The sequence below is a fragment of the Callorhinchus milii genome, unplaced genomic scaffold, assembly GCF_018977255.1.
Source record: "Callorhinchus milii isolate IMCB2004 unplaced genomic scaffold, IMCB_Cmil_1.0 Scaffold15, whole genome shotgun sequence".
Lineage (NCBI taxonomy): Eukaryota > Metazoa > Chordata > Chondrichthyes > Chimaeriformes > Callorhinchidae > Callorhinchus > Callorhinchus milii.
Window position 1 is genome coordinate 17082011 of NW_024704756.1, and position 25019 is coordinate 17107029.

The window sequence follows — 25019 nt, forward strand, 5'->3', positions numbered from 1 at the left end:
AGGTGGAGGAGTGTGACGGGCCGGAGCGCGGCTGTAAGGGCTTCGGGCCGCAGTGCGCCTACACGGAGTGCGGGCTGTACAGCGCCAGGCCGCCCTGGCACTACCCGGACAAGGGCGGCGGCGGCGGGGACGCCGAGTACCCGCTACCCGCCACCGCCGCGTACACCGACTACCCCCGGGCCGGGCCGCCGGCTCTGGCGCTGCAGGACGGCCTGATGGTGGCTGCCGACTCGCCCTGGTACCCGGCCGGGCTGCTGGAGCGGGGAGCGGCCCATCACCACCACCACCACCACCTCCCCGCCGCCGCCGCCGCCACCGCCACCGGCCGCCACATCAAGGTGGAGCTCGAGCATTGGATGGACGGACAGTACAACCTGCGGTGAGTCTCCCGCACTGTCGCTGTGATGTGTGCTCCCCCCCCCCCCCCACTGGCCAACACCCCCCCCCCCCCCACTGGCCAACACCCCCCCCCCCCCCCCACTGGCCAACCCCCCCCCCAACCACTGGCCAACACCCCCCCCCCCACTGCCCAACACCCCCCCCCCACTGCCAACACCCCCCCACCCACTGCCCAACACCCCCCCCCCACTGCCCAACACACCCCCCCCCACTGCCCAACCCCCCCCACCCCACTGCTCATCACTCCCCACTGCCCAACACCCCCTCCCCCCCAACCGCTCAACAGCACCCCCTCCCCCCCAACCACCCATCAGCACCCCCTCCCCCCAATCACCCATCAGCACCCCCTCCCCCAATCACCCATCAGCACCCCCTCCCCCCAACCACCCGACAGCACCCCCTCCCCCCCAACCACCCGACAGCACCCCCCCCCCAACCACCCGACAGCACCCCCTCCCCCCAACCACCCAACAGCACCCCCTCCCCCCCAACCACCCATCAGCACCCCCTCCCCCAACCACCCGACAGCACCCCCTCCCCCCCCAACCACCCGACAGCACCCCCTCCCCCCCCAACCACCCGACAGCACCCCCTCCCCCCAACCACCCATCAGCACCCCCTCCCCCCCAACCGCTCAACAGCACCCCTTCCCCCCAACCGCTCCACAGCACCCCCCTCCCCGACCGCTCCACAGCACTCCCCGACGACTCGACAGCATCCCCTCCCCGACGACTCGATAGCACCCCCCCCTCCCCACCACTCAACAGCACTCCCCGACTACTCGACAGAACCCCCCTCCCCGACTACTCGACAGAACCCCCCTCCCCAACTACTCAACAGCACCCCCTCCCCAACTACTCGACAGCACCCCTCCTCCCCGACTACTCGACAGCACCCCCTCCCCGAATACTCGACAGAACCCCCTCCCCGACTACTCGACACTCCACCCCCTGACTACTCGACACCCCCCCCCAAACTTAACACCCCCTCCTCAAACTCAACACCCCCCCCCCCCCCAACAGACTCAACCACCCCCCACAACAGACTACTCAACAATTCCCAACAACCTCCCCCGCACACTACCACAAACTTTTAACCGGCGCCGCACTTCACTGTCACTTGGTGTATGTGGATAAAATTGTTGAGTTTGTTTGTGTGGTGGGGGTTTGGTGTGGGGGGGGGGTGGTGTGGGGGATGTTGTTGTTGAGGCATCGAGAAGAATTCTCAATCAATTTCTTATTCTGAAAATTATGAAGGGAACACACACACACCACACCCCCCCCATTACACTGCCCCGTGTTCAAAAAGTTTTGTAAACCACCCGCAAAAGGAGATGATATGCGAGTGTCTGCTTGAAGGATGTCAGTTATATATAATACACACACACAGACACGTTGCAAAGAAAATAACGTTGAGAAAGTCGTTGAGTTTGTTTGAGGACGAGCGGGGTGGGGTGGTTGAGAATCGGGAACAATTCTCAACAAAACCTCACCACCCACCAGGCAAAACAGGCAAAAAGGAAAGCAATGCTGGTGCATAGGGGACGGGAAGGAGAGGAGAGATGCTTCTGCAAATCTGGATCGCTTCTTTAAAAAGAAAAGCATTGCAATCGGATGTCAGTTGTGGCATTTTGATGGGGGCGATGATAATATTAATAATTCTTGCAATTGATATAGAGCTTTATTCCGTCTTTGAAACGTCTCAAAGCGCTTCACAGAATATACTTTAAAGTGTCCTGTCGCTCAGTAGTTAGAGCACTCGCCTCGCAAGCCAAGAGACCTGGGTTACAATTCCCGGGCAGGGCGAAACGTTGGGCAAGTTTCCTTACTCCACAAGTCTCGGTTTGGTTTAACGAGCAGTGAGTAGGATCCCGGTTGTTAGTCAATTGGCGGATCGCTTTTCCGGGGGTAATAATCCCTTCAAAAGAAAATAAATAAATAAAATGGTCACTCAATCCACGTCTGTGGGACACTGCTGCGCGCAATTGGCTGCCGCGTCAATTCACATTACAGTATATTGTGTGAAGCATTTTGAGACATCTGATAAGGCGCTGTATCAAATGCAAGTATTATTTTGCGGGCGAAATTGCGCACAGCAGTGTCCCACAAACAGTCATGGATTGAGTGACCACATTATTATAATTATTTTTGGAAGGTTATTGATATTAAATAAGAGTTGGTGGGGCTTTCTTGAGAATTGTTGCTGAGCGGATTTATTTCTCTCACTGCATGTTATTGTGTTTGTAACCTGTCTGTTTTTTTACATATATTTAAGTTTTTACATTATTTTACATTTTACATTATATTTACACACCATATATCGCCGTTTTATCAATAACAAGCAAGATTCTCTCCTTTTCCCCCCTCCCATGTCCTTTTATATCAGAGCATCCTTCACTCAGACATGCACACCCCTTTGATAGATGGTTTGGAACCGTTTTGCAAACTTTTTCAACGCTGCAGTGTTTCCATCATTTTGAGAATAAGTTCTAGTTTTTTTGAGGGGGAAACTAAGTCTCCTTTTATTCACCGTAAACTCATGTTCTTTTCTTTTTAAAAAAAAACAAATCAGTTGCTGTTTTATTCATTTTAAGTCAGACTGCTTTTTCTTTGCTCGCTTTTTATTAAACCGAGAGCTTCCTTAAACCTGCATGTACACAAGGAATAAAGAAAAAGACGCATTTTGTTTGAGGATTATAAATCTAGATTTTAAAAAAATTCAACCAACTAAAGTGGTTTTGGAAACTTTGTAAATGCTCCACGACTTGAGGCAGCATTTAAACATGAAATTTATCGACTGGAGGAGCTAAACTGATCGGAGTGTTTAGCTCGTTTGGTCAGTATATTTTCACTTCTTGATTTGTTTTGCTGAGAAGAGAAGCTTGTTCGGTTCTCAGAGGAATGCTGTCAGTGCTAATTCATTGGATGTGTATGAACACAAGCCGCCCAAACTCGATAGCCGTACACTCGTATGAGACTATTTTTCATATGTTGTTATGATAATGATAAACGTGCGCAGTTAACTATTAAGCAAGTGCTAGTTAAATTTAAATTGTATGAATATTACAATTAAGGATATGTTCCGGCCCTGACATATCTAAAATTCTCGCTATTTTTAAGTACTGTACATGTAAGCTAGAGGTGTGTAGCCATATTCTCAACTTAACCCTAAGCATTTTGATCAAACAAGTGCGTTAAAGTGGAAAAATAAATTTATTGCGAACTTTAGTGCTAGATCTGATTCTGATTTAATAGCATTCAAAAATAAACCTTAAGGGATGAGTTTGAAGGAACATAGAAAGACCAAGTCCAAATCATTGATGTGACCTAAAGGCAATTCTAACAGGCCATTACAAATATAATGTTAATTTTAAATCCTATTACATTTAGTTATAGATGCACGGGGACCGAATTAATAAACTTGCAGAACAACACTTAACCCGAATCAATGCATTTTCCACAGGCAGAGTAACCAATTTCTTTCAGTCCTAGTTACACTGGTGGGTGAGTCAGTAACCCGATGGCACCAATTTAAAATAGTTGTTAAAAGAAAAAGAGGGGAGGAAAGCAGAATTTTTTTCATACCGCAAGTTGTTCGGATCTGGAATGCATTGCGCGAAAGGGTGATGGAAGTTGATTCGATAACAACTTTTAAGAGAGAAGTAAATAATTATTTGGGGAGGACAAGTTTGCAGGGCTATGGGGCGAGAGTGGGAAAGTGGGATTGATTTGGAAGCTCTTTTCAAAGAGCGGCACAGACACAATGGGCCAAATCACCTCCTGTGCTGTATAATTCTATGATACTTTGAATTAAGTTACAGCAGATAAACAAATGAAACATAGGTCGTAAGTGGCTGCTTAATTTAACCCAATTGTGTGTCAACGGTTTTGATCGAGCTCTAAGCAAATTCACCCCACCAAATTGGTTGTACGACTCGATATGTAAACCAATAGACTTACAATATCAAGCAGGTTCTCCAAAAAAGCAGCATAGTTACTAACTCAAAATATTAAACTACAACATTGTTGTCAATATGAATTGTTAAATTAATCATTTGCTAATTAATCAAAGTCAGTGACAGTTTGAAAATTGGAACATACGTTTCTACTCTTTTTTTTCTACAGTGAGATTACACTTCTAGACAATTATCAGGTCCCATTTGGGTGTTTTTATATCTGTAGCACAACATTTCTGAATTGACCAATATTTCAATCAGCTGCATGTTTCCATTTTTGCCGTGATGCTTTTTTTAGCATTGGTTCTTGACGGTAGCTTATGATACTCCGTGTAGGACTAGGTATTAAATTAACTCAAAACTTTATTGTATGAAACCAAATGCTCCCAAGGAAAATTATTAAATTTGATGCTTGACGTCTCCAATATGCAAAAAAAAACCTGAGCAAAATGTGCGTTCCAAACTTCTGTTTTAAGAGTACGGTATGAACTTACATAGTTAGTTGAACTATGGTTTGTTAATTTGAGTTGAAATTTGAACTATTGAAATGAAAACAATTCCTGTTGATAACAGTTATAAAAGTATAAAGAAAATTGATGGGACATATTTGAATGATGAAATCAATCCTATTTACAGACAAATCCTTATTGCGAAAAAGAGTCTGTTCCTTTTAAGGTTAAAGTGATCATATTTTGAGCAATCATAGCAATTAACAGTTTATTAGATAAAAGTCCTTTGTAAATTGTACTGTACCTGATTTTAGCTTTAGCATCTGAGCAATGGTGTGTCCTATATGAATGAACAGAAATGTGAAAGAGAGAGCAAGTTAACTTAACACGCAGAATTTAATCACAAACTCTTTCAGGGAGCTGTTGTTTACTGTTGTTGCTGCACAAATTTCTCTTGTTCAAAATGTAGTCAAACCTCTTTTGATGGTAGCATCAGTGGAATTCCTACTAACGTCTCCCTTCCCTGTGTAATGTTGTGAATTGAACTTGGACCTTGTCTTCATTTTCCGTTCAAGGTTGTTGATGCTATTTTAAAGCTTCTTTTACTAGTTTGTAGCTTGTCGTGTTACCAGGCTCTATTATTATTAACTCCCTGTAGAAACTAGCCCACTACATTATTTGTTTCTATTGTTATTTGGGTCCTCACCCAAATCAACTCTGCATGGCCATCACCCCAATCCTTTCCTAGCTTCGAAAAGGTCAACTTCAAGAACGTCACCCTCAAATGTCCAAGCAGCTCCCTACCTCTCTGACCTGCTCATACCTCCCCCCTTTACCAGCCACCTTCAGTCAGCTGTTATAGGCCTGCTGCGAATCACCCGACCCCTCCTTGCCATCATAATCTTGACCCCTCTTTATCTTTCAATCCCACATGAAGACTTACCTCTTCGATCGCACCCTATCTGTGACATGACACCTCCTTCTCCCTTGCTTGACATCTAACCCCATCAGTGTGCAGCACTCCCAAGATGCTCTCCTACGTGAAGGGCACCATATAAATGCAAGTTGTTTGGGTTGGGAAATCCTCTACCTCAGTCAATAAAAACTCTCCTAAACCTTCCAAATAATAATAATAGTATGGTACCTTATCAGGTGTCAAAACATCCCAAAGCACTTGATAGGATTTTACAGTAAAGTGTAGTGACTGTATTTATGGACAAACAAACAGCAATTAAGTCGATTACTAATTTTATCTGGTGGATTGTTGGGCCATAACATCAGGAGAAATTCCCTTATGTTTTCAAATAGTGCCACAGGATTTTTACTTTCACCTGAACAGGCTGATGGGGACTGAGGCTTAACATCTCATTTGAAAGATTATACCTTGTGATGATAAAAGACTGTGAACCACACGTTGGCCTAGACTGTGAGCTCAAAGTCCTGACGTGAGGCTTGAACTCGGAGGTGAGAGTACTATCAACTGAGCCAGTCTGACACCAAATATATTCTGGTGGAGAGTTTTTATAAATCAACCATGTGGAATAATTCGCATAACTTTTACAAAGTGTTATTACTGGATTAGTTCTTCAATGGTGATTTACAGTTTGGCACGTGTGGGGTGCTGTGGCATTTCTTCTAGGTTAAAAGAGTCCCCCACCCCTCTCCTATTGAATCACTGCCAAGTCAGTCTTCATAGTAATGTACAGCAGAAAGATGAAGATAGATTACTTACCTATTAGGGTCTTATTCACTTTTTGAGTCTGCAACATTGAGATTTGTAGGCTGAATGTTTTGAGGTTTGAGGTTGTTTTATTTTCTGTTTCTTGTTGGCATTAAATATCAAGCTAATGGTTCTACTGCGAGACATACTTACTTTTCTATTGTGCAGGAAAAAAATCCTAACGACATTCTGTGGATAAAGGAACTTTGTAGCTTGCATTTTTCGCCTCAATGTCAGACGTGAAGGCGTGTTGCCCTCCAGCCCTGTGTGAAATGTGTGCTTGTTTTGGAAATGAAAAGGGCTTCTTTGATAGTTAATCTGTCTTTTTAGGAACAATTTTTTAAAATTTGTTGTACTTGGGAATCTAGTTATAAAGCCCTTCTGTGTAATGCCCTTCATGCCTTACTGATAGATCTGATGTTCTGTAGACCCGAACTACAGCTTCTAGTGCTTACTCTCCAACTTCCCGTTCTAAAACATTGACCAACTTCTTAAGCACAAGAAGTCTTGCTGAAGTTACTCAGTGAAAAATTACTAGTGGTGCTTTATGTGCACAACAGGCTGGAAGTGATTTCCGCAAAACCTGATGACCTGGATGTCTGTCCGCCACAAGACTCCAACCGGCGTAAAGGGTGCTGTATAAATGCAAGTTGTTGTTTTCTGCGCTTTGCTTATAATAGCATTGCTGAAATGACTGCGTTGTAATTCGGTTGCATATATTTACAGCTCCAGATCAAAGTAGGGAAAATAATATTTTTAATTGCGTTCTCAAAGAAGGTTTAATAAGTAACCTCTAATCCGAATATCAGGAATGTGCTTCAGTGTTTTCAGTCTCTTCATTTGTAGGTGTATAAATCAATATAATCAAAATATTGATGTGTAACAAATATTGAAGTAAGCCAAGGTCATCTTACTTAATTCACACCTACGTAAGCTAAGTTTATAAGGTAACATTTCAACATTCTGGAGGATGTTGTGCTAACAAAAATAATATTGCTCGGGTTTGTTGTCAGTTGGCTTTTACAGATCAGTTTACAGTAAGCACGGTTGCTTGGGGCCAGTTGGGTCCAGTGTCTCAGCATTGCAATTCTAAGCAAAAGTGCAGAAACAGGACAGATCATCAGGTGCTGCGGATGTCACTACCAGTCTGTTGTGTGTATCAAGCATCACCGATGTCATTTTTGCTCTGTCATGAAGCCTTGTGTATTTTTAAATGTTCTCTATAGAAATTTATGACACAGTATGAGACCATTTGGCTCATTTTATTCCTTGGATTGCCGACAACTCCACCCAACTCTCTGTGCCAACTGGTTCTATGTCTGATACTGGAAATGTAAATAAAGCAAATGCTGTAGTAAAATTGAAACATTAAAATAGCTATAGTATTACTGTAATATCCTAAAGTAAATGACCAAATTTAAAATAAATGACTTAAATCTTAACTTATCCTTGCCCCAGAGTACTATTTTCCTATTCTCATTTCTTTTAGCTTTATTTTTTGTTTTACTCTAATCCTTGTTTTATTTTTCTGTATCCCTGCTCCATTGTGGAAATGGTAAAATCTGTTTTTGAAGGGATGTTTTTATTAGTGGAAGTTAACTAGACTTTTACAGCCAGAGGAAAGCTGAAAGATTGACAGTCACATCAATCATTGTTACAAACCATGAAGCTTGTAAGTTGAACACCTCAGTGGTGCCCATAAGAGATTATACGTGGACAAGTAGCTTCATTTATGGCACCTTAAGGGATAATTATTGGAATTATATACCTGCTCGATGTCGCGAGAAGGTGAAAAAGTAAATAACCAACCTCACACCTGTTCTTCTGGTTTGATCATCCACCTGACAATTGAACCATATTTGTTTTAATTTGAAGTTCAATGTTTAGTGTTGTATTCAGTTCACCTTGCGTTTTTTTAAAAAAAACAGGTATTTTTAAACATTCATTATAAAGAGGTTTGGTAAACTATAAAAAGGTTTAACACAGATTTCTAATTTGCATTAAAGTACCATACTCTGTTTTCAAGTATAGTAGTAATTAATTTATGATTGGAATACTGGATTATTCATTAAATAGCATTTCAATGTACTGCCTATGTTGAGATGACTCAGAAAGTTAGAAGTTGAAATAATGCAGTTTACCACTTCATTTAGGCACTTTACAAACATTAACGTATAATAAAAATGTGAATAACTGACATTTTATGTCAGTGGTGGTAGAAACGATAAATGCACATAATGAAGAGAACAAGGAAACAAATCGAGTATGTTTTACTCTATGTGAATTATTTATTCATGTCAAACAATTCTGTAGTACACAGTATACTTGTATAGTGCATGGTACCAACTCTAGAAGGACAAAACTATGCATGTTTAGTGATCTTCAAGATGCTACACAAAAATCCAAATTTGGTTCATGCTACAGAATTGTATGAAGCACATAAGCCACTTCAAAAAGGACATGGAGGAAGAAAGACCCACAGAAAACAAAAACTCTGAAGTACTTGGAGAAGTAGTCAGGAGTCTTGATCAGATGATCACAGTCTTCAACAGAGAGTTTTTCCTCGAATTCCAAACAGTCTGGTAAGTGTGGGTATTTAAAATCTCCAAATTCCGTACAAATAGATATAAAAGCTAATCATAATCATGAAAGCTAACATTTCGATTGTAATATGCGAATGGATTTCTTTGTACATTGCCTCAGCTATATTTGAACTCTGAGGAGCATTCACCATCTAGCGGAAAAATCTCTCTCGGCATCATGGGCAGGGAATCAGGAGTACTTGGTAATCGCACGTGAACGATTCCCAGTTCTCTAACCATAACCTTGCATCTTGCTAAAAGTTGTAAGTTCTGCCTGCGAAGAATTCCCCTCAATACTTTGCTTAAATTGTATTTAATTCTGTTGACAATATGGATGTAGGACAGAAAACTGGGCATTCAACATTGCTGTAAAACAAAACCCATGTCAATAGGTATTGTTCCTAATTAATTTACATTTGGATGGAGGAAGAGAAGTTTAGGTCACATCATAGTTTATTTGTACTTGTTTTTCACCAATAGAGAAGTTCTTCACCCCTCCCCATATACCACCCAATACTTATTTCTATTGTCTCTATCTCTAGTGTGTTTTAATCTTGAGATTTAAAATTTATGATGTCTTTCATGTCTCCACAGTGTTGTTGCCTTCATTCTGTTCAACTACTTCACCCATTAGGCTACAGCTGTGTGGTTAAATGTCAAGATAGAGAGAAAAGCATGTCCTGCCAATGTGGATCCTCAACTCTGAACATTCACTACCAGGGAGAAGCAGGAAGAGTTTCTGCATCCCATTTGATTCTGCGCAAAGCTTTCTCTTGCATAGGGCGAACATTCAGTCGGTTCTACCAAGACAGGTGAGGGGAAGTGTCTGTCAAATGAGATGGATGTTAGGACTCCCACACTGTCATAATGGCAGAGTTTTGGGGAGGAGGGAACTTGGCTGATTGAAGTAGGCCATTGTTGATTAATGCCAGTCCATAATCTGGTAATACACTGATGTACTTTGACATAGACCGATCATGTAATTGGCCTGGGCACAGCAGGATGACTTTGTAGTTCGTTCAGCACACTGCTATAAAACCAGCAGTCCTCCTTGTGTTGTTTCAGGGTTGTGCTTGTTTAGAGTTCTCTTGAGCCCTATGAAACTCATTTGATGAGGGTGTGATAGCCAGTGTTCACTTCTCATGTGATCCCCACATGAGTACACAGTACCAAACTGGAGGATTAGTTCACTTATGGCTTCTGTCAAATCTCAGCAGCCAGTAATTTGTAAATCTGAAATGAGCATCTCATTACAAATATTAATAATAATCCTCGTGATTGATAGAGCGTTTTACCACATGCATTCACACTGCTGGTCTTTTCTTTGGAACATATGGTTGTAATATTGAGCCGAATATTGTAATATTGAGTCACTTTGCAGAAATTGCACAGGCAGATGTTTTAATTTATTTCTGTTAATTTTCACTTGCCAGCTATGACTATAGTGGAAATAATGTAAATATTTGTATATTCAATTTAAAATTTAAGCTCAGTTATTTGACCTGTACATTATTTTCTTAGTCTTCAAATAAATTATTTTGTCATTTTTCTTGAGTGTTCTTTTTTTGCCTCCATGTTTTCAACTCCATACATTAAATGGCCTCTTCATTGGGGTTAGGTGTAATTTAAGATTCTGGATAATGTTTGTTCAACTGAATGTCAACAAAACTGAAGCCATCCTGCTTGGCTCCCTCGAGTGCCTCCGCACCTCTGGCTCTATAGCTCCCAAGATACTCACTCTAACTCATGTGCAACCTTGTTATTTTGTTCTACCCCCAGTTCTCATTAAGCCTTTCATCTTTAAACTCCTCTTTTCTCCAGCTCCACAACATCGCCTGCCTCTGTTTCTTGTTGACCCAATGTAGCCCAAACCTTCATGTGTGTCTTTTGTCAACTCCTTGAGGGTTATCTTTCAGACATGTTGCCTCATTCTCTGGAAACCTCTCCCCAAATCCCTATACCTCATGCCCTTCCTCTCTGCTTACAAAAACGTTCTAGACACCTACTTGTTGAATGCACTTCCAACAATGTTTGTATTTTTCTGCTGTTACTCACTCTCTGTAAGGTGGGATGTTAGCCTGTGTGAAATATGCTATATATGTGCAAGGTTTTTTTTTAGTGTTTTATTATCTTGGGTGGCCTGCTGTTACTAATCTACTCAGAATTTGTGCCAGTTAGTACCATAACAATTATTTGTTTGACTAAAATCGTGCACTTGCATCCATGTCCAATGTATCAACCTGGTTCAGTGGTTGTGCTCTCGCTTCGTGAGTCAGAAGATTGTGGGTTCAAGCCCCATGTCGTGACTCGGACTTACACAGTCTTAAGTTGACACTGCAATGCAATGCTGGGGGGTGTTGCATTGTCAGCACTGCTGTCTTTTTGGATGAGACATTAAAGCAAGGTCCTGTAACTTGTTACATTTGTTGGTAATTCACTCCAAATTGTTTAGCTAATATTGTATTGAACAAATACACCCAATTGTTTTAAATTTCGTATATTCCAAAAAACTAAAGTCTGCTGTTCATACATTAAGTTAGCAGTAGTCATTGTCCTGAATTGTAATTGATGAAAAGTATTTTAACCGTAGAACTTAACTGTTTGTTAGTTCAGATATTCTTTATTAACATTTTTAAATTCCGTTTTAAAATATAATTTTGCTTCTCAGTGAAAAGTGATGTTACAGAATATTTAGAATAATTCTTGCATTTAATATTGCACCTTATGTGGTGGAAATGTACTGTAAAGTGTAGTGACTATGTATTTTGCAAGCAAATATTTTTACAAAGAGTAGATATGACTACAGATTGTAACACTTGAAAGTGTTGACTGTAAACTAAAATAGAAACTAGAGAAAATGCACTGTCTGTTGGCATTCACACTGACAGCTGCTGCGAGTACGAAACCTATCCAAAACTGAATAAAATTGTCCCACAAAACTAAAACAGTACTGTATGTGTTATAAATAGGATAACATTAAAAGCTTATTGGGTTATCAACATCATTTGAGCGCTGAGGTTGATTTATGCCCTTGGATCTCATTTTATTTAGAATAAATTGCTTGGAAATTGTGGGAGAAATATAATATAATCTATTTTTGAAATCTTTGCTGCTGCCAAGTTAGGTTACCAAAGCCAGGCTAGCTGTAGACACCACAAGATCTCGCCATTTCAATCTCTCCGTTACTAGCTAATGCAGCTGCCTGACTGTTGTCACTCTTCCTTTCATGTCTTCAATACATGGTTCCCCTACCTCAGGTTTGCCTTTCCCAGCTGCAAACCAATCCATCACTGTCTGGGAGTACAGATCTTCAGCTAATACAGTGCACACGCCCTCCCTTTCGGTTTTAACTTTTCAGTTACTGCATGCAGGCCATTCATTATTTGAGTATGGGTAATTTTGTGCTCCAAGCTGATACCCAACATACTCCCTTATAGAGCGTTCCAAAAAACATCGAGCTCTGTTTTGTCACAGTCCAGGTCCTAGTTCTATACAGGGATATTGTTGAATACAAGCTTGCTACTCCTTTTTCAATGCGCTGATCTCTCAATCAGACTGGTTAACTAATATATGTCCATCAAAAGCACTCAGACTAGGAAATGCCTTAATTTCTTTCTCGCCTCAACAAGAACAGCTTGCATTTATATAACTCCCCTCATGCAGGATTGCATCCCAGAGCGCTTGGCTAGCCATAGCTTCATGCTCACTGTCCATACAACTTCCCAGGTATGTAAACTCATCAGTTTACTATCGGGTACTTCCAACCAAAATGACCATTTTTATCATAGTTTGCTTTTCATATTATAATGTGTAATCCTAGTCTTGGGAAGTTGATGTTGAGCTCCCATTTTCTCATAATATTTTGTAAGTCATGGCAAGTAGCAACCAAGTATTTTGTGAGAATATTGGCTTGGGGCTATACTTTCAGCCTCACTTCTTTTAGTATCTTGTTTCTCATGGGTTCATTCATGTTGTAGTTTGTGGTAGCAGAGTGTGCAGTCCTGCTAGATCTCATTACTTTGAGCTATTTTGATATTTTTGTTCAATTAAATAGACAGTTCAAAAAACAGCTTTACCTCACACTCTTAAGGAGAACAGTACCATTAGTATGTTCCTGTTCCCTTTGAGTATTGCTGCCAGTTTCTAAAACAGTTTGCTTCTCAGTACTCCAGAATGCCAGCCACCCATATCTTTATGCAGTTTAGTGTCAGTTTCACAGAGGCTTTTGTTTCCTATCTTCATCTGACTTCCCAACACCTTTCCATCTATCTCACCCAACTGTTCAGTTAATCTTGCCACTGATCGGAGTAAAGTTTGAAGTTATCAGTTAATGATAATTATCAGTTAATGATAATCAGTTAATGAAAACTACTGTTTTCAGATTACTGGATTTTTCTCCCAGCATGTCCCTCGGTTCCATTCCAGTGCGTTAGTTCATTTAAAGTTGCTGATAGTTAACTGGTACCTCATATGTTTGCCTTCAACATTTCTGTATTCTTCACCTATACTTCCCTATCATACCTGACTTCTTCCTGCCTTTCAGTGATTCTGTTGCGCCTTTATTGTTTTCTACGTCTCAGATGCTTCCCTGGGACCTGAAGGTACTAAATGTAAGCTCAGTCAGCCTGGAGAATAGTGCTAGGACAGTGGGGCCAACCCATTGACCAGAGGTGACCCACCGAACATTTGCACCAGTCTAGGCGAGTCCGGTCCAAATCAATACTTATTTCCAGTCACTAACAAGCAGTGGTGCCCATGGCTCGGCCGTAAATGAAGAAATAGTAAATCAAGAAAATTTATTTTGTTAGCCGACCAAAAAGCTTGGCCACCCCTGTGCTAGAAGATGGTGGTGAAAGGTGAGGATGGAGAGAGCTGCCGAAGGCATAGCTGGAGGGGCTGCTGGTAGAACTGAGTGGCTGAGGGGAATAGGTGCCATGGGAGAGTGGGATAGCGAAGCAGAGTGTGAAGAGACTGAGGCAAACGAGAAAACATTTGGGTCACTAAGATCTGGGGCTATAAGAAATAAATAAAATAAATACTAAACAGCAATCGCGCTGTCTGTGGTTAAATCGAAAGTTGAAAGCTGAATATTACAGTTATGCTTCTTCAATTAACAGCTAAAACAACACTACTGTTATAAATATTGTTCTGGTAATATAGTTTCTATTTCCATGTTTACTGTGGTATCTAACCATTTAAAAACACTGTATTTTGATAACATTTACCAGTTGCTTATCTACAAGATAAGAGATGTTTTTATAAAATTCAATTGCCCAGTTGTGTCGCTGGTATCAAAAATGAAACAAATCTTCCAGAATTTGAAACAGTTCTGCATGATTTCATTGTCTTGCATAATAGCTTTGTTTATCCACAAATGGAAACTGAAGAAGCTGCTTTTAATATTGTTTATACTGGACTTTATTTGATGTGTCTTTTCAAGTGAGAGTACAAGCCTTATTTTGTCCTTTGGTGAAATAGCCAATTAATGACTATCCTCCTTAGGGGGAGAGGTAAGTGGAATCTCCTTGGAACTGAGCTGGTTTCAAGGTGATCTACTTGACAACAGAATGTTGGATTCGAAGCAAACCTCTGAGAGTCCTGAGCGGTCTGGTTTCTGAGCCAGGGCATTGTGGATAACAGACTAGCCAGCCGGGGGTTGTCAACAGGACTTGGATGGGCATAAAGAGATTGTTCCCACTCTGCTTCAGCCACTCTGCCCCCACCCTCTGGAACTCCGCCCTGCAGTCCCTCTGCCTCATCCCCCTCCCTTGCCTCCTTCAATATCAGTCTCAAGACCCTCCTCTTCAACCATGCCTTCAGTCACCCTCAAAGTTCGCTGCCCAATCAACTTTGAACAGCATACAGGAGTCCTAGATGAACCACAGCCACCGTGTTTATACCATAATGGCGCCAAATGCACCCACCCTTTATCCCACTTCTTCACTGAGAGTTCCACTTCTGTATGTCACCTAAACATGGCAATTTCCTTGTTGCCCGGAGACGCACCCTGCTTCAGCATTCAGGAGAGTATTAACAACAACTCATTTACATAGTGCCATTCACATGGGGTAGCTTCCTGGAGCGCTTCACAGTGTTACAGCCTGACAATAAGCCTGGGGGAGAGGGAGGGTGGAGGTGTCCGTGAGGACGATCGAAAAGGAAGGGCTTTAGGCAGGATTTGTAGATGGGGAGGGAGGGGGCAAGGCGGAGGAATTGAGGGAGAGAGTTCCAGAGTTTTGGACGTAGTGGCTGAAGCCATGGCCACCAATGGTCGAACAGAAGGCATGAGGGACAAATAGGAGGCTGGAGCCAGCCGAGTGGAGGCAGTGGATGGTGGAGTGGGGAGTAAGCAGGATGGATAGGTAGGGAGGAGTAAGGGCATGAAGTGTTTGAAAATGAGATGAGAGGATCTTGAAATCGATCGATTTAGTAAAAATTGTCGAGAGCCAAGACTTGAGGATCCCAGAGGATATGCTGGATTTTACCTAAAAACAGGTAGCTTTCATTGAGAGCATTGGGGCTTAGTGTGACTTATCTGATTGCCCCCCTTCCTGTGGGGAAAGATCTAACGTACACTTGACAGCAAGCACACTTGAGGTTGTGGAATTTGGCATGAGAAGTTCGGAAATATTTCAAGCAGTTTAACTAGGGCTTTGGCAATTTTCTAGTAATGTACAGTAGTTAACTGCTAGCAATCTTCTAGTTGTTGGCTAAGGCATAAGCATACAGTAGTTTTGCCTTGGAGCATTTTCAGAAAACCTAAAAACTGTTAACTTGAAACTGCTTTATTTGCTGTGCTACAGAAATGCTGCAGCCACAATTTAAAGGGTTAAATTGCTGGTATTCAAAGTCTTGCTCAGTGTTATTTTCCGAAGTTCAAACAAGTAGTAATTTAACTTACCATCCATCAGATACTGGTGTTGTGGATAAGGTGCAGTCACGTATAACCAATGGGTACATTTTGTTTATTTCAGAGGTAGCAATCTGCTTGCAATGCCCAGGGCAGGAGCTATCTGGACAATTCAAACTGTATAACGATTTATATATATTGCACATACTGTATTCCCAACTGTGCAAGAGAAGTAACGACATCAGTTTAATATCAGCGTGGCCCTATAGAATATATGGTGTTTAATTGTTTTGAGCCTACTTTATTTTCCTGTGTTGAACATTTACTCATTTTGGGCATTATTGTCAGCTAAATTACTGCCTAAAATGTACCTAGTTAAGGAATGTGAATTATTAACTAGGCTGTCCGCTTTACCTGCATTGCTCAGATTATAGCCAGAACGTTTAGCTGTCTTTTTAATGTCTTAATTGTTAAATATTGTCTAAGTTCCGAAATTTCACAAATTTCAGAACTGAGACCATGAGGATCTTAATGTTCTTAAACTCAAACCATGTAATAATCCTTTTTAAAAAATTGGGTCACGCAATCCACAACTGTTTGTGGGACGCTGCTGTGCACAATTGGCTGCCGCGTTTCTCCCACATAAATGTAGTCAATTAGTTTTACAGTATATTCTGTGAAGTACTTCGAGACATCTCGAAGACGTGATAAAGCGCTATATCAAATGCAAGGATTATTATTATACGAGGTATACTATCTATAAATGATATTATCAGATATTTCTGCCTTAAATGTTGTTGTACATTAAGTATGGTGTCATCTTGGAACAGATTATCCACAGGACCCACAAGCAGAATCCTTATTTATACCACTCACACTTCCACAAAATGTTCCAATGTGAATGTTTTCTTCCATTTGTAATCTCAATTTCCTGATTTGTTTATTTTCAATTGTATCTCAGTCGTTGATGCTGGAACATTTATTTCTGAGTAAATTGATCAGTTCATAACATATTTAGTATGCAAGTGTAAGTTTAAACACACTACAGGTACTCCATGCTAAATTGCAGTTACAATTAATTTAGACTTGGAACATTTCTGTGATCTTTAAAACAAAGGCAAACCATCTGTTTGATTAATGGATTGTAATAATCCTGACCTCTCACTTTTTAAGGTTGTTTGTGGGTGAGAGTTGGGAGAAACAAAATTGTTTAATAATGCAATTCTTCTAGCATCAGTTGAAGATGGCTTGATAATAAAGTCAGTCCAGAATTTGCTGCTACTAGACAGATTTCATAGCAGACTGATTCTGCCAGGTGAACTCTATTGATTTCTTTAATGGACAGATATTTTTTCTTGTTCTCTTTTATTTTTGAAAGAACAGGAAAGAAATGGAGACAAGAATTGGACATTATTATTAAACCATCCTTAAGAGAAACACTGGGCAAGTGTTGGGAGAGCATATATTGCTTAAGAATTGCTTCATCAACCTGAATAGCCGAAGATAACTTGTAATTACATTTGAACCAAAATGCGTGAACGTTTTTTGAAGAAACAACTATTTAATTTATAATCTGTGGAAATGTTCTTGATGCTTAGATGTACAGTTTTAATTGGGACTTGAAATTATAGTTGCAATGATCTCTGATTTGCATGTATGAAAATTAGATTTATGGCCAACAGTACACTGAACCCATATCACGACTTGGAATAATTATCAATTATAATAATATCAAAATGTTTCAGTGTCGGGTTAAACATGTCTGTCCTAGATGTGATGGATGTTCTGAGCTAAAATATTTAATTCAAAGGCTATGGCAGTTGTGTTGTTGAACGTGTATGTTATGTAAATACAGCAATTAGATAGATACACAGCTGTCTGTTCTGGCAGCTATGGTTTAAAGAGATCATGTTAGGTCACAATAATGACAGATGTGATTTCATAATAGATACGTGTTTTAGTAATCCACACCAGAGATGTTTTATTATTTGTCATCCTGCACAAACTGCTTGGTTCTGGTATCATCAAAATGTGCTAGAGATGATGTTGCAACATTAGGGATCCTGCCCTTGTGATTCTGGGTTGACACATGGACCAGTCAAAAAAATAGTTTTAGATAACAAAGTGGGAGTGGGTTTTTAGTGTGTCATCTTTTGATTCATCAGCTATACTTGGATCTGATGTGCCATACAGAGTGCCAGCCGGTGCCAAAAGCTCCTGTCTGGGTTTCCTGTGCGGATTTAGTCAAATTGGCTGCACTGTTGTGCCAAATAGATATGATAGGTTATTAAAGATGAATCAACAAAAAGTATAACAAGTTTTTAATTTTGTAGTTTAGAGTTTTAAAACTACAGTAAAACTAGTCCTGACGCACAAAAACCTTGAACGTAGTTACAAACACACCCAAACAGTTGGGTTAAAGATTCTATGGGTTGAATAGGAAAGAGAAGGCCATTTCACCAACTGTCCTGGCCAGCTATCATCCAGATGGAATTATTCATTCAAATTGATTCCACCTTTGCCTACAAATACAGTTACTCCACTTCACAGTAAAATCCTGTAATGTGTTTTGAACCATTTTGACAATATCATATGGCGCTACCATAAATGCAAGAAATATTATTCTAGATGTCTAGGTAGGAGGACAACCTGTCACTTTTTGCAATAAGAGTCAAGTTTGACAGAGCGTTAATGCTCTGCCACTAGATGTCACTCATACGTTTAGTTAACACTATAATGGTAATTAAGGGTCAGTATCATTTAATTATTGCCCTTTTTCTTCACAACTTTGTTAGATTTTTGAAAGACAAATTGGCATCTCACGCTGCTCTTATTTTACTGTACCGCCTTGGCTACAGAGTTGAGCCTTTCACCAGAGGCAAAGTGCAATGTAAACGCTGTACACCTCTGTAGGCTGGAGCCTTCTCTGCAACGGATCAGCGCTTTGGCGCCAGAGTAAGCTGCTTAACACTGACCGTCCTGCACCTTGGGACGTCCTCCCGACGTGAAAGGCCTCATACAAATGTAATTTTGTTGTTGTTGTTAATATAAAAGCTATGTCCTGGAGTGAACAGCTAACCATCAGTTTAGCTGATTGATCGGTAATACAGCTTTACCTTAGCTGTGATTTTGTAATTTATTCCCCCCGGAGTTATTGTAAATTTATTCCAGGATGTAGTTAGTGACCAGATTTTGCACTGGGTCTCTTAAAGGGAAGTTTACAAGGGGTACGAAAGTACTTGATTATGGTTTTCAGACTGTGTTTCACAAATGATAAAATATATGAAACAGTTTGCATGTTTGTGAATGGATTAATCCTATTTAACCCTTGTTTCATTTCAAAGAGAACAATAGTGAAACATTCTAAAATGAAGAGTTGACTGCTTATCAGTCAATATACCTGTCTGCACACTTACCCTTCAACACATTCATCACTGAGTTATTGTAAAGCTACAAGCTGAAGGGCAAGGCCCAGTAAGATAATGATTCTGCAAGTTTTGACTTGCCTCATTTTAAAAATGTTTCAGGGAATAAGAAAGCTTGGAGTTAAACGTTTCAAACATGCTCTGGCAAAGTCCATATTTTATTGTCTTGCATTTCACTTGCTCCGAGATTTTCATTTTGTTTCCAGTTCAGAATTTACTTCTTCTTCATGGACCTTTAGCATTCTTGATCCAGTGACAAGATAGCAGAGTTTGCTGCCCTGAACCTGAAAACATTGTGTAGACAACACAGAAAGAGACTGTAAAGCAGTAAAAGGGGAGGGAGCATATCCTACAGGAGATAAAGGGCCTCTCCTGGTTTAGACTAATATTTATTATGTTATGAGACAAAGATGATGCTCATACTCCGTCCCACTGCCTATGTTGGAGTCCTGTGGCTCAGTGGTTAGAGCACTCGCTTTGCAAGTGAGAGACCTGAGTTCAATTCCAGGCAGAGGGCGAAACCTTGGGCAAGTTTCCTTACTCCACACAGAGCCTAATAATAATCCCTCCAAAACCAAAAACAATAATTAAATTGGTCATTTTCAATCTACGACTGTTTGTGGGACATTGCTGTGCGCAATTGGCTGCCGCGTTCGCCCACAAATATACAGTCAATTCACTTTACAGTGTACTCTGTGAAGCGCTTTGGGATGTCCTCCCGACGTGAAAAGCGCTATATCAAATGCAAGGATTATTATTATTATTATTATTATTATTATGTTAACTGTTGTTAGCAGTGAAGAAATTGCTCATTTCACACACATTTAATTGTTTTTTTTGACAAAACTTTAAAAGTTTACAATCTTAACTATTGTATAGTTTTGTTAGGTTTCAAACACTGATCAAGGTGTAGTAGGGCCTAGACTGACATCTTCCAATTCAAAACATTTGATTAGCGTCCTCACATGCCAAAGGCATAGTTGGAAGTTTCTAGGACCAAATTCATATCAAGTATGTGGTCAAGGAGTCTTGGATTAGTACACATTGGCTGCTGAAAAAATATTTCATGTTGCAACAAGTGTTTTTGTGAAATTCTTTTTCCCCACATCTATTTTACAATGTTAAATGACAAGGTTTACACAATTAAGCCACCTTGAGAAATTTGGCTGCCACACGATTTTTAAAGATGTGAGCATTGCTTTTGGGGAAATTAATAACCTTTAACTCAGTTCATGCTGTTGAATACGGAAGAGTTAACTGAAATTCATTGTGGTTCATTATCAGACATCTACCTTAGGCAGTTCATCCACTTTCCAATATTTCAACTGCTGGAGTTGTTGGTGGGGAAACAGTTGGAGTCATTTTGGAATGTGCATAAATAGAATTGTCATCAGAGACTTATTAAATGTTCTCTCGTTGTTTAAAGATGTGCATTTGTTCACTGTTGTGTCTTTAACTAGCTGGTAGACACATCTGAGTTGAAATGAGTTAGATAAAACTGCTAGAGAATCGGCCATTTGTATGAAATCTTCAGGTGAACTAACAAACACACTGTATAGGGTCTAATGTCAGACTGCTATGGAATAATTTCTGTTACAGTATTTCTAAGCTAACCTTTTAGGTTTGATGGGATGAATAGTCTGCTATGATAGCAGATTATATAATAATGATCATAATAATGATAATATGCTATGATTTCTATGATTCCCTGCTCCTTTCTCCTATTGTTTTTGAGGGAAGCATTCCAGCACAAACCTTTTCTTTCTTGACTTGCTCAAAGACTAAACAGGAAGTCTGTTGTCAAACTGAATTTGACACAGTAAATCACACATGTTATAAATTCATTTTTGATTTAAAACCACAGTAAAATTACTGTCTCCTTGACTGGAAAGAAAACAAGCATCAGCAAATTGTGTTCCAATATGTTGTGTCGCCACATATGCTGCCTCGCTGTATCATATTTCATTGATTTTAGTTAATGTCAGACTGGTAACTGTGCAAAGGGCTAATAACAAATGACAGTCCACTAAACTCCTCAATGACAGTTCAGAGGACTCTGGATCGGTAAACAATCAGTCAGCATTTTACTTTACGTGCATGTTGAGCGACCTTTTAACACACAAAATCTTTACAAAAATGATATGCCTAAGGCTGGTGTGATAATATAGAGTATTTGTGTACACGTGAGTTGTGTTGTGGAATGATAAGGTATAGGTTTTCAACTTAAAATTTCTAACACAGCTCGTTTCTGGTTGCAGTTAGGCATTTTGAGATGTTTCAATGTTATAGGCACTTTATCAACCAAATGTAAGGATGCTGATGATTATTAGCAGTATTCTAGGGAATAGCTGTACTATTTTTTCAAGAATGTACAAGACAGTGTGAGAATCTGTTCCTGAATTGTTCAGTGCCCAATAGTTAGTCAGTTTAGAATGAGGTTGGCTTCCAGAAATGTAGAACAATATGTTTTAAAAGCACAAATACAATGGTACAAAAGTTTCTCCTCCTTGGAGTATTTGAAGTCATCAACTAACTGGATGTAAGCCAGACATATAACAATGTTTTGCTGAAACCCACTGAAAGGTAATTACAACATGCAAATATTTCATAAAAATGTTGATGCCAAATAATATTAGCATTTTGAATGGTTCAAGAAAACTTGTTTCCATTTGGCAATTATATACCTATAAGATTGTCCATTTATCTAGAGTTCCCAGAAGTGAATTCAGAAGCTTTTATGGTGTGTTGAACTGCTCCAAGCTCATAGTACTTGCACATCTACTTCAGTTGTAGATTTTTTTGCAGCAACTTTATGCCGGAACCCAACAACTTTATTTTTCTTGAAACTATCCGTGAAGGAACCAGTAAGGATTGTGCAAATGAGATTAAAAAGTCCCGCATCGTTCTCCCCCCCCCCCCCATTAAAGAAGTCAAATGTCATTAAGATTTAATATTTGGGCTAATTATTTGCCCACATTTGGGAAAAAAAATCAGAAAAACATTTCCACTGATTTTACCCAGTTTGTGAGTTTCTTGGATTAAAAATGTTTTAATTACAAACAAGTTTTGTACTTTGGGAATGGTACCCTTGTGTTCGGTGCCTAAGTTATTTATGTAAGTGCAGTATATAATATTATACGTTTTGTTACTGGTGCAGGGAAGGTGGGGGGAAGGATATCGACCGGAATAATGTAAATCAGTTACACAGGGAAAAGGCACCAAAGTTGGGTATCGTAGAGAAGCTGAAATAGAAGCAATTCATAACAAACACAAGAATGAGAATTGTACAGGGGCAAGAAAGTAACACTGTACAGCATTGTCATGTAGCTCAGGCCTGACAACAACATCACTTTATCACAGTAAATTCCACACAGACTGTTGCAAAGCTTATCTGAAATTTACTTGCCATTGCAAAAGGACAACCGTTTTAAGAATACAAATCAGAAGATGGGTGGAACCCACAATAGTGAAGGCTTTGCCCTGTTTCCGAGGAGCTGAGGTGGCTCCAAGGTCATGTGCTTAGCCGCGGAATGTAATTGTTATCAGGAGCTTTACTGCAATTCTAAAATTGCTCCAACAATTAGTAAACAATATTGTTTTTGGTCAGCCTGGATGTCTGACACATGTGGACATCCATCTTTGTGCTTAAGAATATCCAAACCAGACTGAGAGTTCCACTTATGTATGGAAAGTTTGCCTGGAATGCAATGTTCACACAATAATTACAGATTTTATGTAAGCATGACTAATCAAGATGTTTTAGAAGTAACCATTTATAATTTCACAATTCATATTTAAACCTTTGGGCATGAAATGATGACGCTGAATGTTCTGTCTCGCTTACACAAGATTTCAAACGGATTTCTGAAGGGAATCCACAAGTGAATAGAAGACAGACAGAAATGTTGAATGTTTTCAAGGTTTTTGAGAGTTTTTCACAATTATAACCAAAACATATCGTTTCAATTGGGATGGTGGGTTGCTTTGATCTCTTTTTGCATATGGAACAATGCATTATATGATCCTACTTTGGCCCGTTGCAGATTTCAGCAGAACTGCACAATGTGAAACTGAGAAAATCACATCCATAAAACTTGAAGTACAACAATGAAATAAATAAATTTTCCACATGGTAATGAATCTTGTGTTTTTCTTCATCTATTGCAGAAATAGTTATTTTATTCATAGATTGAAATGCGTGGTTGATGAAATCTTAATGATTTTATTAGCTTGAATTTTGGGTCCACTTTCATATTAGCGTGTCATCAAAGCACGCAGCCTTATACGTTGCAGAAGAAAAATGAAGTGGCACAATCCTACCTATGTCTGGATCCACTCCAGCCAAGATGCTGGACAAGCAGATTGCAAATTAAAAGCCAAACATTGCAATAAGGCTCTTGATAAGCGTAAACATTGTTTTCAAAATAATATTTTAGCAGTTGCTTGCAACTTGTTGGAATTGGCGGATTGCTTTTCTGGGGGTAATAATCCATTTAAAAAAATAATAATAATAATTTTGTCACTCAATCCACAACTGTTTATGGGACACTACTGCACGCAACTGGCTGCTGCGTTTCGCCCACAAAATATATAGTCTATTCACTTTACAGTGTATCCTGTGAAGCGCTTTGAGATGTCTCAAAGACGTGATAATATATCAAATGTAAGAATTATTATTTTTATTGTACTGCAGTTAAGCAGAGCAGTGTGTGTTGGAAGGGCCAAGGCCAATGCCCCTAAAATGTATCAGCCTTTCATTCAGCATGCTAGACGTTTCAGATGTATAACACTACTTAAATCAGTCTGACCTCCTTACCACTGTTTCTGGTGGAGGTGTGATGAGAGATCAGTAAGTAAGATCAGTCATGAAGTTGTCAGTTCCATTTGATTATTTTTGTAAAGATTTATTTAAAAAGAAATTAGGCGATGTTTTGTGGATAGGGAATGAAATGCATTTCCACTATGAATGAGCAGTACCACCTTCAGACACTTCTAAACTAAACATATGCACAACCAGGAAACATTTCCTTGAATATATGCCTAACCCCATCGTCACAGGAGGATCCAAACTACACAAATGTGTTAGTTTCCCGCACCATCCATCTTTGCAGCTTCTCCGAGAGAGATTGCCAACTTTGTGCCAAATTGTTTAAAAATGTGTTCAATTTTTTGCTGTAGGCACAAGCCCACAAGCGAATGAATCGAAGCTTTCCAAAATTATTTCACATAGGAGTCTTATGACTGACAGAGAGTCTTTCATTTCCATCAATCTGGTTGGATTCATCCCAGTTCCAAACTGAAATATTAATTTCTAATGCATGAATTTGATATCGGCTTATGGGTAAATGATAGATGAAATGGATGAGGATGCTAACCCTTCAAGAAATTCATAGTCTACAAGCTCAGCTTATGTTTTCTTGCTCTGTATATAAGACTCCATTATGGGCTGCGCACTTTAAAGCGGTTATTTTTCTCTTTATTGAAATCATCTTCCTACGGAGGTCAACAGCAGGAAAGATATTCTAATCACGTATTACGGTGGTGGGGGGATTGAAATCTCTTTATAAGGCAATAATTAGAGTGCATAAAATGCCACCCCCATCAGCTGCCACCCCCAGCTCGGTACCCAGCCTGTACTG

The 25019-nt window shown here is 40.0% G+C and overlaps 1 protein-coding gene and 1 long non-coding RNA gene across 3 annotated transcripts in view; both read left to right on the forward strand.

Annotated features, from left to right (window-relative positions):
• The first annotated feature begins 303 nt into the window (after nucleotides 1-303).
• ar (androgen receptor) overlaps nucleotides 304-25019 on the forward strand; it is a 78207-nt gene continuing 53491 nt past the window's right edge. For both annotated transcript variants that reach the window (XM_042340741.1, XM_042340742.1), the window contains exon 1: nucleotides 304-379. In XM_042340741.1, the coding sequence (XP_042196675.1) occupies nucleotides 357-379 (23 nt within the window). In that variant the 5' untranslated portion in view covers nucleotides 304-356. The remainder of the gene's footprint in view (nucleotides 380-25019) is intronic.
• Nucleotides 8567-10651, forward strand: LOC103179146. The gene is made up of 2 exons (XR_487946.2): nucleotides 8567-9105; nucleotides 9700-10651. It is a non-coding gene; the product is annotated as an uncharacterized LOC103179146 (long non-coding RNA).